The sequence below is a fragment of the Herpailurus yagouaroundi genome, unplaced genomic scaffold (genome assembly GCF_014898765.1).
Source record: "Herpailurus yagouaroundi ecotype Mexico unplaced genomic scaffold, PumYag 186, whole genome shotgun sequence".
Lineage (NCBI taxonomy): Eukaryota > Metazoa > Chordata > Mammalia > Carnivora > Felidae > Herpailurus > Herpailurus yagouaroundi.
This window is the reverse complement of record NW_024412417.1, coordinates 37,874,409-37,886,644: the sequence shown is the minus strand read 5'-3', so window position 1 is coordinate 37,886,644 and position 12,236 is coordinate 37,874,409. Positions and strand designations below refer to the sequence as shown.

Genomic DNA, 12,236 nt, shown 5'->3' with positions numbered 1-12,236 from the left:
TCCCCCCCCCCCCCCCACTCCTCCCCTGCTCACATGCACGGTCCTTCTCTCTCTCAAAAATAAATAAACTTAAAAACAAAACAGGTTGTTTTCAGGGTCACAGGTTGAATGGTAACTGGTTGTATGGATCATCAGCGTGACAAAAAGAGCCGGGCCCCACTCTGACACTGAACAGGAGTGGAGGGCAGTGCTTTTAAAACTTTAACCTGCCTAGACGGTGAGCTCTGGAGAGACTGGGGGCCCCTTGGTGGTCTCTGTATCTCTGCCCACTCAAGCAGACACCAGCTTCTTTATCCCCGGGTACTTTAAGGTGCCTTGATGGGATGCTGTGCCTGTTTTCCCGGGTCTACCAGTAATGAGCTGTTCATTCTTCAGGGTGTTAGGCAGTTGTCATCGCTTGGGAACTCAGTGGCTACATCCAAGTTTTGTCCGTGTGTTCATTTATTTATCAGATGCAGCGTGGGTGCCTATGAGAGGCTGTGTTAAATAAGCAATATATTTTCATACAGAGGAAAGAAAATAAAAACCATTGATGATGGATTAAGTATTGAAGTATTCAAAAGAGAATAAAACTAAACCAAATATTAGAAGGCTTAGGAACTTTAACGCTAGAACTTTTCTTCACCCTACATGAACAGATACATTGGATTGAATTCAAGCTTTCAATGTGTTGTTGTTTTTTTAATACAAACTATTAGGAGGTTTGGGAATATAAGATAGGAAACTCAAAGGATTTCTGGGTGAAGATTGTTATGTTTGACGACATGAAATCTGAAAAGTTCTGTGTGGCAAAGGACACCGTAAACCAAATGAGGAGACAAATGGGAGGGAATTCCAGCAACACATATTACAAAAGATTGCCGTCCCTTAGGCAAAAAATTTTCTCACAGACTGCTAGGGAGAAGGCAAGCTGTGGAAAACAACAGGCAGAAAAGGAAATGTGAATGGACAATAAAATACAAAAAGATACTCGGGCTTACTGTCACCCACTTTTTCACATCCCCGTGGTATGAATTAAAAAAGTGCAACAACGTCTGTGCGCTAGTGAAGTTCTAGAGAAATCCCTCTTACATTTGTGTGGCTGTTGGGTCTGTGCATTGTTACCACCAGCCTCTTGGGAAACATAGTAGTGTTATTTAAAATTTGAAGTGTGCACCCCATTCCCCATCAGTTCTGCTTTTGTGACTGCATCTTTTAAAGTGACAGCATGTAAGAACTTGTGGATAAGAATATTTATGGCAGCATTGGTTTTCCAGTAGCAAACACTGGAAGTCCCTCAGGGGGATAGTTCTCCAAATCATAGTAGTGTTTATTAAGGAATATAATCACAGTTAAAATGATTAATTAGATTTAATTGTATTCGGTTTCTTGATCCTTATTCAGTAGGAAAAAAGTAAGCCATGTAGTCTTGATTTTAATATGCCATTTGGTTTTTTAAAAATGAGAAAAAGGGAGAAGACCCCCTATTGTATGTGTGTTTGTATATTTTTTAAGCATAGAGAAAGCTTTGCTGAGATTATTAACATACCACATTATTAACTCTGCTTATTTCTTTTTTTTTTTTTTTTAATTTTTTTTTTTCAACGTTTATTTATTTTTGGGACAGAGAGAGACAGAGCATGAACGGGGGAGGGGCAGAGAGAGAGGGAGACACAGAATCGGAAACAGGCTCCAGGCTCCGAGCCATCAGCCCAGAGCCCGACGCGGGGCTCGAACTCACGGACCGCGAGATCGTGACCTGGCTGAAGTCGGACGCTTAACCGACTGCGCCACCCAAGCGCCCCAACTCTGCTTATTTCAAGGAGATGGGATTGGAGAAGGGGAAAGGAAATGATCATTTGTATCTTTATGTATCTCTGTAGAAGTGTATGAATTATTTTTGTAATTTTAAAAACAAATGGAATTAAAATTTTTAAAGGGTGATTAGTGCTACAGAGTATGTATAGGATGGTGTAAAAGAATTTATCACTTCCCCCTCTCTGCCAGCACTATAATTTATGACATGGCTTTATTATTACAGTTATAGCTCATTGTATTTTATATGCCTGGCACGTGGCCAATACTAAGTATTTTCTGAAGGAAGGAGAGAAGACTTGCTCCGGGAGACTTCACTATATACGTTGAGCATTTTACCAAGCTGGTCGAGTGCTGGGGACAGGGTGAACAACTGCAGATCAGGTAAAGCTGGCAGCTGGGACGTCGCAAGAGGCTGAGGAGGGAGTGAATGACAGGCTCGCCTGGGAGGTTGCACTTACATTTGATCTCGCAAGAGGCAGGTTGAGGCCCAGAACTGTGAGGGGCACTGGGGAACTTCGGCTGGGCTGTGTGGCTGCAGTGGAATGATGCCTGCCTCCGAGCTGTGCTCCAGATACCTCTGAGCTCTCGAAGATGAGATGATAAACACAGTGGCACTGGACTCGTGGCAAAGAAGATAACTTCCATAGAGACACAGGAAGAGAAGCGAGGCTCTCAAGAAGGAGAGTGTGGGAAGTTAAGGAAGGGAGACTCAGTCTGGGGCCAGGGATGGTTCCTCCCATATCTTAAAGACCCACCGTAGGCCAGACCCCGGAGGAGACGCACTGGAGGCGTTTCCTGTCCTGTCCGCGTCATGATCCCATCGAGGTATTACTGTGGTTAAGGAAGCACGGTCTAAGATGATTATATGGATTGTCTTAGATCCACAGCTGGTAAATGGAAGACCTAGGGTTTGGTCCACAGTTGTCTTGTGTATCGTGGACCCTCCAAAAAATACCACGATATTTAGATTGTACCCAATTCTCCATTAACATCAGAGCTTCAGCCTTCGGTCTCAGGGTGAATGAAAGCAATAAAAGTAAAGATATTTTTAGAGGCTTGCCATGTACTTTATAGATCCTACATCTGTCACATTTCACGTATGAAAGCTGAGACCCAGAAAAGTACCTTTTCCAAGGTCACGGATGGGTCAGCCTGGACAGAGGGAGATTCAAACCCAGGGAGACACAAACCACTTATGCCTCTGTCCCTCCGTCAGATGATGCCTCGGTAAACATTAGGCTGTGCTTAGTCAAGGTTGGGGGAGCTTTTGAGGATGGATCTGTTATGAATGCTTTCAAGGCCTTTACTCATTAAATAGAAATAATCCTTCGTGGTTTTATAATGTTCACTGCTGTTGGCTGCAGTTTTCCCCAAAGAGCTTTCACATTAATTATGACATCTTTACCTCTTAGCATTCAACCTCAAGGAGTATGCTGGGTATAGGTATTATCAGACCTGTTTTAAGTTTACTTATTTATTTTGAGAAAGAGAAAAGAGCATGCAGGGTAGGAACAGAGAAAGAGGGAGAGAGACTTCCAAGCAGGCTCTGTGCTGACATGGTTTAGAGTACAGCGCAGGGCTTGAACCCACAAATCGTGAGATCGTAACCTGAGCCAAAATCAAGAGTTGGATGCTGAACCTCCTGAGCCCCCCAGGCGCCCCTATCAGGCCTGTTTTATAGGTGAAATAAAGGCCCCTGAGAGCCTTAGTCACCTGACCGGGGTCCCCTGGTAGAGCCTGGAGCTAAGGACCTAGATTTTCAGATCCCTCAGTCAGTCACTTGACATCTGGCTCAAAAATAGGAGACATCTGGAGTTCCAGCATTTAACCGAGCATGATGGGTAAGAACACAGGCTCCGCAGCCCGTGCCTGTCATCACCATGCAGTTGGGTGACCTTGGGCAACCTGTTTAACTCTGAACCAGTCTCTGCATCTGGAAATGGGGATAATAAGAGCATGTCATTGTGAGCATTGAGTGAAGTAATGCAGGACGAAAGCACAGCTCCTGGCCCATTAAGTGATCAAAAGTTTAACCACAATTAATCATAATTGTAATTAATAATTATTAACGATTGTAATCAGTCATTGTTACATTTATTGCATCTTTGTCATTATTACAGGACAGGAGGTCTGTCTTACCCTGTTTTTCTTGGTGTCTGTCATTAAGCCTTTCATGTATTAGATTCCAAATAGATATTTGCAGCACGCATCATGGCAGCCTTGACTGTCTTTCCTGAGTTTGTCAGTGGAAAAGGGTGGGTTTGGAATCGGATGAGGCTAGGTTCCAATGTGGATTCCCCAGTGAGTTTCACTGTCTTATCTATAAAACACTGCCTTGAAGGAGTTTTAGGATATTCACCGTTCTGGATCTCACCACACGGTTGGTGCTTATAAGCTGCAGCTATAGTTACAGTGACAGAGCATCAAAGGTTGGGTTGACAGGCCAGTTGGGAAGTTTTGTGAGTTTCCCAGTTTGGTAAGGCAAACATGCCTTAGAGAAAGGCCTGTTTAATAATTGCTGTGGTTCTGAAAATTTTGAGGACGGCCTCACTGGAGAAATGTACATGACATTTCAAGGGAATATTGAATTTGGGGGCGCCTGGATGGCTCAGTCAGCTAAGCGTCCGACTTCAGCTCTGAGGTCATGATCTCATGGTTTATGAGTTCGAACCTATTAGGCTCTGTGCCGACAGCTCAGATCCTGGAGCCTGCTTCCGATTCTGTGTCTCCATCTCTCTCTGCCCCTCTGCAGCCCTCTCTCTCTCTCTCTCTCTCTCTCTCTCTCTCTCTCTCTCTCTCAAAAATAAATAAACATTTAAAAATATTAAAAAAAAAGAGACTATTGAATTTTAATGTATTCTCAAGGCACTTGTAACTGCCAGCCCCAGGAACATATACTCTGAGAGCTGTCACGGACTTCAGAGTATAGTTGGAGCCTCTGTCCCCCTGGCCAGAGGACGAAAGATGGACGCCACTGCACTGGACTCCGAGGAGCAGCCTGGTGCCGTCATCCATCATTGCTGTCCTCGCCATAAACATTTATCGACCTTATCATGTCCCATGCACTTGGCATGCAGTAACTCACTCTCCATAATACCGCTGTGCGGCAAATACCATTATTACCCCCATTTTAGAGCTGAGAAGATGAGACTTAGGAAGGTGAGTTACTCGACCAGAACACCACACAGGGTTGGTGACAGACCTGGAATTTGATCGTAGATCTGTCTCACTTGAGGATATGGGGGAGAGTCTCCGCTCTGAGATCAAAAAAGCCCAAGATTAAATTCCCTTGTTTATCAGCTGTATGACCTTGGGCACGTTTTTGCATCTCAAAAGTGAGGATGATAACGATACTTCTCTTCCAGTCTTATTGATACAAGTGAATTCAGTAATGTGCATGAAGTGCTTAGTGCGGTGACAGGCATATGCTAAATACTCGACACACTACTGTTATCTGTGTTATTACTAGAATAGTAAATCACTACTTAGGTACTACTGTGGGGCTTACATGTCAGAATGTATGTAAAGGCCCTTTCGAGCTGCATGGAACATATTAGGTGATCTGTATATGTTAGTCATCTCCCCAAAGAAATGCCAGCAGTTGAAATCTTGACTAAGTGGCCCTCTCTGGTTCAGCTGGTAAAATTATTTTATTTTCTTCTTTTTCCAGAACTGAAGGGAGTCACCTGGCTCTTAGAATTATCTTACATTCTGCGACAATACCATGAATACCAGAAATCCCCTGTAGATGTTTGAAAAGCATGAATCTCTCCATAACGGCTGGATTGAATTTCTCTCTTTCTTTGTTCTTTTCTTTTATTTGGTCTCCATCCTCACTTCCTTTCCCCAGCACTCACTTTACCAGCTTCCCGAAAGTCTGCTGGCACTTAACGTAGTTTACCCTGCTTTCTGAAAGGTCCTGGTCAGGCCATTTTCTGTCTCGTCAGCCCTCCCATTCAGTCACACCTGTGTCTGTGACAGTCCCTCCCCCCGCCCCCAAAGCCCTGTATTTCTCTCTTCTTCCCTACACCCCCGAATTTACCATTTGTTTCTCTGCTTGCTATACTCCGTAATTGAACCTGCCCTCTGCCTCTGCCGTTGCTCTCTCCTCCACCAGAACCCCCTGTCTCTCTACCCTCTCCCTCTGCTGAAAACCTGCTTGGTAAACCCTTAGTTTTGTACAAAGGGATGCATGTGTTTATATAATATTGCTAGTGAGTTGTCACAGATTTGGGGGGGAAAAAAAAAAGCATGTGAGATATATATTCTTTTTTTTCTTTATTTTGTGTGTGTGTGTGTGTGAGATATATATTCTTATACTGGCTACATGCCAGGTACTGTTTTAAGCGCCTAACAGTTAATTGCCATTATTTCTACCCACAAGATTATTAGTATTATCCCCAGATACACCTTACTAAGTTGTGATTTTTTTTTAATGTTTATTTTGAGAGTGGGGGAGGGTCAAAGAGAGAGGGAGAGAGAGACTCCCAAGCAGGCTCTGTGCTGTCAGCGCAGAGCCCGACACAGGGCTCAAACCCACGAACTATGAGATCATGACCTGAGCTGAAATCAAGAGTCAGATGCTAATCGACTGAAACACCCAGGCACCCCATAGACTGTGATTTTTGAAATGTATCTACAGTAGGAAATTTCACACATATATACAGATGTAGGATTACCATACATATACTTATGCACATAAATATAGGTATTGACTATGGTGGTTCATTAGTGGAATTAACAAAGCACACAGGACCCATGCCCTAGCCTGGACTTACTCATCGAGTCTCACCTTTTGCCTCTCTCACGTCATTTTTGATGTTCATCTTCCCGATAAAGCCTCCTTCTTCCCTTACAGGGTTCTGGTGAGGGTTAAATATGGTCTTGTAAAAAGCATTTGGGTAAGAGAAGGTTCTCAACAAATGCCAGTGCTCCCTTCCTGAGCCCCATCTGCCTTTGCCAAGTCTGTCTTGTTGCTTGATGAGTCCATCATCTCTGAGAGACTAAGAGCTTCTCCTAATTCTTTCTAAGCTCTGCATGCGGTTCCAAACTCAAGAGAGTGGCTGTGTCTGAGGAGGGAGGGAAGAGATTGGGATTGGGGGAGAGAGGAAACATTCTGGAATACTTTATTTCTTAAACTGGCTGGCGGGTCCATGAGTATTCTCTTCATCTGAAGGTTGTGATATATGTCATTTGAAATATTTCATAATTCCAAGCAAACAAAAATCCTATATACTTCTGTTTTACCAGAAACACTTTCTTTGAAAGCAGTTGAAATGAACAGGCTGCTGAATTTTTGTTTGTTTGTTTGTTTGTTTGTTTGTTTGTTTCTTGTTTTTGCTGGCCTCCAAAAGCAGAAGAGGTCTGGTGGGATTCTCAGGGGTGAGGTAGGCTCTTTAGCTTTAGACAGAAGGAATCAGGGGTAACTCCAGTTTATGAGGAGATCAAACATGTGCATCCTGTCTGTCGAGCTGATGTGGCCTTTCTTTTGTGTTTTCCTGAGCCACTTCCCTCCATTACTTGGGCAATAACCAGAGCTGCGTTTTATCTTTTTTAATATCGGCCTAAAATGCTGACATCCACTGTAGGCATCATGAATTTTTGATGTGATGATTGGAAGGCTGCTGGGGCCTCATTTCATTTCACTGGCCTGCTGTGACACTTGTTTCCTTTTGTGTATTGAGACTTCCTTCTTGGGACATTCCCCACTTCAGACCTCTGTTTGGTTTCATGAGTGCCCAGTGCTCCCGCACAGTTATTGAGAGTGTATTTGAGAGTGAGATGCTTTGGATTTTTATCTCCATTATTGAATGATCCAGGAGGTTTTAAGAAGGGAATGCTTCTTAAATTCCTGAAAAGAAAATCAACAAATCCAAGTCAATGGATATTTACTGAGCCCTAGCTTCTTAAGCTCAGCTCACCGAAAAATGACAACCACGGTGGTATTTGTTGGGTGGGGACGCAGAGATGAGCCAGAAGTAATCCCTGCCTCTCACAGTCGTATGGCAAGGAAAGGTCTGTACTTACACAAATATGATGTGATATGGTGGAAAATACTGCAAAAGAGGCACAGAGAGTTACTGGCAAGGGAGGATATTGCCAACTAAGGGAAGGCTCTATAAGGAGGTATTTAATTAAGCCTTTAGAGGTATGATTTTGCCAGACATGATTTTGTCAGATACTCACCGTTCATTTATTCATTCAGTAAATTGTCATGCGTCTCTTATGGGGCTCCGTACAAATCTGTGCCTCCCTGTCCTCTACCACAAAGGAAGAGAGAAGCGGGGACCTGAGTAGAGGCATCTGAAACGTGTGCACGTGGAAGTGGGGCACCTCGCCTCCACTCACACTTCCTTGGTCAGCATGTGTCATGTTCCGTGCTTGCTTCCTTCAAGGGTGTAGAGACGTGCAGGACTGCCTTCCAGAGCCTGCAGGGGTAGGGAGTCTGGATATCTGCGGTAAGTGCTTATGTCTGCTGTAAGCATCGCAGGATGTGATGCACAATTTTACAGAACCACACTGGATGCTGTATTGATAGGGGACTGTAGGCGAACAAGAAAGAGCTGCAATAAAGAGACTTTCATAGGGAGGTTCTGCAGTGATCAAGGCAAGAGATGATGTCAGATAAGATTGATAGCCATGGGGGTAGTGAGTTGTCAGATTTTGGTTACATTTTCAAGGTAAAGACAATAGGGTTTGCCAGTGGGTTGTATCTGGGGTATGAGAAAAAGAAAAATCAAGCATGACTAGTATGGGTTTCAACCTGAACAACTACAAGAATGTATTTGTCATTAACTGAGATATAAGGGTCTGTAGAAAAAGAAGGTCGGGGGCAGAACATTAAGGGTTTGCTGTTAGCATGTTGAGATTGAACATAGTTATCAGACATCCAGGTGGAGATATTGAATAGGCAGTTGATATAGAAATCTATATTTCAGGGCTAGGGTCTGGGCTGGGGTATCAATTTGGGATAGAATAGAAGTTATTCAAAGCTATAAACTAGATGAGATCCCAAGAGAGTGAGCATAGAGAGAAGAAAAGCCCAGGGCTCTCCAACACTGTGAGGTCAGGGGGATGAAGATCCAGCAAAGATGTTGGAGAGGAAGGAGCAGCCAAGACTTAGAAGAACGGTGAAGAGAGTGTGATATTATCCTGGAAGCCCAGTAGAGAGAGTGGGAGTGGTTATTATTTATGGTACCCTCACTCTTTGTACAGTTCGTATCACCTCTTCAGCACCACATGTCATGTAAGATAGGGTTAGTGTCATGTTACAGATCAGGAAAGCAAAGCTCAGAGTAAGGAAATGTATTCACAAGTATCTCATTAACGCCTTGTAATTCTCCAACTAGGATAATGGTCATAAAAGTTACAAAACTGATAAGATAGCTAGCTTATAGGTGGTGAAACCAAACCTCAAACGTTGATCCATCTGATCCATGCCTTCACGACTCACACCAAGAGATCGTGTGCAAAAAAAATCATTTTAAAAATGCTGTTCCTCAGATCTGAGGCTTAGACAGAATTAAAGGAAATTAAGATGAGTTGCAGAGAAGGAAACCTGTTAGAACCCGTGGATGTTTCTTCTGCCTTCCAAGATTGATTTTCAAAGGAGACTTTTCTCCTTGTTGCTGCTAATCATAGTTTCTTAATGGAAATACGATGTGCTTTGAAATGGGATGATAACCTGACCCTCCCCGCCCCCTGTGGGGAGTCCATGGGCTAGCTGGGATGTAGGTGAACTGAACGCTGTGAAAGAACAAGGAGGAAACCCCGTTTACTAGAGTGAGCGAAGGCATCTCGCTCCCCGCTGACCACCTCTGGACACATTCAGTGAATAATTGATGCCGTGTCTCTTTGCCTTCCTTTTAAGAGTTTCTAATGATCAATCAGTGTTCAAAGTATCTCGTCATTGTGGCAAATAATAGCTCAGACTCCTGCCTTCTTCTTTTTTAGATCACGTACAAAATGAAGAAAACTATGCACAAGTTCTTGACAAGTTCGGAAGTAATTTTTTAAGTCGAGACAACCCAGACCTTGGCACTGCTTTCGTCAAGTTTTCTACTCTTACAAAGGAACTGTCCACACTGCTGAAAAATCTGGTAAGCCATTGCATAAGTGATTTCTAAAAATTTCAACCGGACCAAAGTACAATAAGATCACGAAGAGAACAATTTAATAACCTTCTCCCCAGCCCCCCATCCTGGGGGTTAAACAAAATTAAAATTAAAAAAATAAAAAATGAAAAGCTTTTTAAAAGTCTCCGGTGTGGAGTCACGTGTAAAGAAAATACCGTTGTAGGGGCGCCTGGGTGGCTCAGTCGGTTAAGCGGCCGACTTCGGCTCAGGTCACGATCTCACACTCCGTGAGTTCAAGCCCCGCGTCGGGCTCTGTGCTGACCGCTCAGAGCCTGGAGCTTGTTTCAGATTCTGTGTCTCCCTCTCTCTCTGACCCTCCCCCGTTCGTGCTCTGTCTCTCTCTATCTCAAAAATAAATACACGTAAAAAAAAAAAATTTAAAAAGAAAAAAGAAAATACCGTTGTAGAACTCCTAGATCCAGCTTCTAGCAGGGAAGATTTACGGAGTCAGAGAAGCTAGTTAACCTAGAATGGGATTCTCTTCCCATTCTACCATTGCCTTGGTTTGGATTTTGTTTGAGATAATTTTTAGCGACTTTTGTTTTTTTATTAGTTGAAAGAGTGTTGATGATTTCTGTGTCAAACATACACTGGAAATCCACGTTGCAAGTGTTATACCTCACTTGTATGAAGACAAGCATGCATTTTGGTCCCTGACTTACAAATAATTAACCTCCCCAGTTCCTCACATCATTTTAACCCCCCCACCAAGAAAAAGATTTTGGGATTCAGGGGAACCCAGGGTTACAGAAGTTGATGACAAAAGGAATCCCTGAAAACCTGGGACGTGAGGGGTGTCTGGCTCCAGGAGGCAAACAGAGTTGGGGCTGAGGTGGTCTCTTTGGCGACACTACTGTCCGGATACCCGCCCTCACACCCTGTTCACACTGAGAAGGCTCGTTCTGTGTGGCATCACCACCCAGCCCTCCTTATACATTAAATCAAGTCTCTCTTCTCCAGAGTCCCGGGAGATAGAGGCACAGGGAGGTTGGACAGTCCCAAAGGAAAACGATGCTATACTTTCCTCGGCTCTTTGCTGAAGACGGGCAGACTCTTCCTCTCCCCCAGCCTCTCAGTATTGCACCCTGGCCTCCTTTCAGAACTCAAGATGTCTTGGCCCCGGGTTAGTTGTCTTCTATCAGACAGGCTTCTGTGACCTTACAGGAGAATCTAGTCACAGATCTGTTCAATACAAACAGCTGGTTTACAGACGAATACATACTCTTTGAAAGATGAAAACCGCCATTCTATAGTGTTTTAACCTGAATATTTGGCCAATCAGAGTCTCCTTTTTTTTCCTGTCCTCCTAGGTGAATACATGTGTGTGTCTGTCTTCCTAACAGCTTAATTCTAATTTGTGGTTTATGCCATTGAGTTAGTCTCCTACAGTGACAGCTAATCTTAAAGAAAATGAAGATGGAGAACAGAAACCGGTCTTATTTTCAAAAACTTCCGGAACTTAGGACCAACATGTTCCTATACTTTGGGGTTTATTTGACAAATCCGTGGTATCTCTGTAAATCTTAGAGTCTTTAAATCGCTTTTATTCGGAAGACGGCCCTCATTTCTCCTTCCTCTGGGTGCTGCCTGTCTTTCTGCTGATGGCCTTGCTCGAAGGCCACGTGGTGGGAAGAAGGGAAGTGAAGCAGCACTCTGACTATGCACGTGAGTAATTACTGGTAACAGACTTGCTCAGGGAGGAAGTTCTGTTTTCCCCTGAGGTGGGTGTTTTCACAGGGGTGTCTTGCTAATAACCTTTAGTTTCCCGGACACCAAATGTATTTGGCTTCAGTCGAGACTCATCCCTTGCACATTTCCTGGACCAGTCCGTTCCTCCGCTTCCCTCCACTGTGGGTTCCTTCCCCAGCGTGTGCCGGCCCCACAACGCAGTGGTCACTCGTGGAACTCGTGGAACATTCGTTGTCTGTATTTGCTTACCTAATACTGCGCTGACTTGCCACCATACAGAAACCACTGATATTTACTGAACGCCTTGATGAACCTGGTAATGTGCATCATGTGTAGATTTCTTTTTTTTATGTTTGTATATTTGTGAGAGAGAGAAGGCGGGGGGCAGAGAGAGAAGGAGACAGAGAGAATCCCGAGCAGGCTCCGAGCTGTCAGCAGTGTTCGATGCGGGGCTTGAACCCACGAACCGTGAGATCATGACCTAAACCGATATCAGGAGTCGGATGACTCAGTGACTGAGCCACCCAGGTGCCCCAGTATGTAGGTTTCTTATTTTACATCTTACAACAAACCTATGATTGTTATACCTTCAATCCAGATGAGGGAGTTGAAGCA

At 43.9% G+C, this 12,236-nt stretch overlaps 1 protein-coding gene across 6 annotated transcripts in view; it reads left to right on the top strand.

The window, feature by feature from the left end:
- ASAP1 (ArfGAP with SH3 domain, ankyrin repeat and PH domain 1) overlaps positions 1–12,236 on the top strand; it is a 314,485-nt gene that overhangs the window by 179,707 nt on the left and 122,542 nt on the right. For all 6 annotated transcript variants that reach the window (XM_040494438.1, XM_040494435.1, XM_040494437.1 and 3 more), the window contains exon 4: positions 9,751–9,896. In XM_040494438.1, coding sequence (XP_040350372.1) covers positions 9,751–9,896 — 146 coding nt within the window. The remainder of the gene's footprint in view (positions 1–9,750; positions 9,897–12,236) is intronic.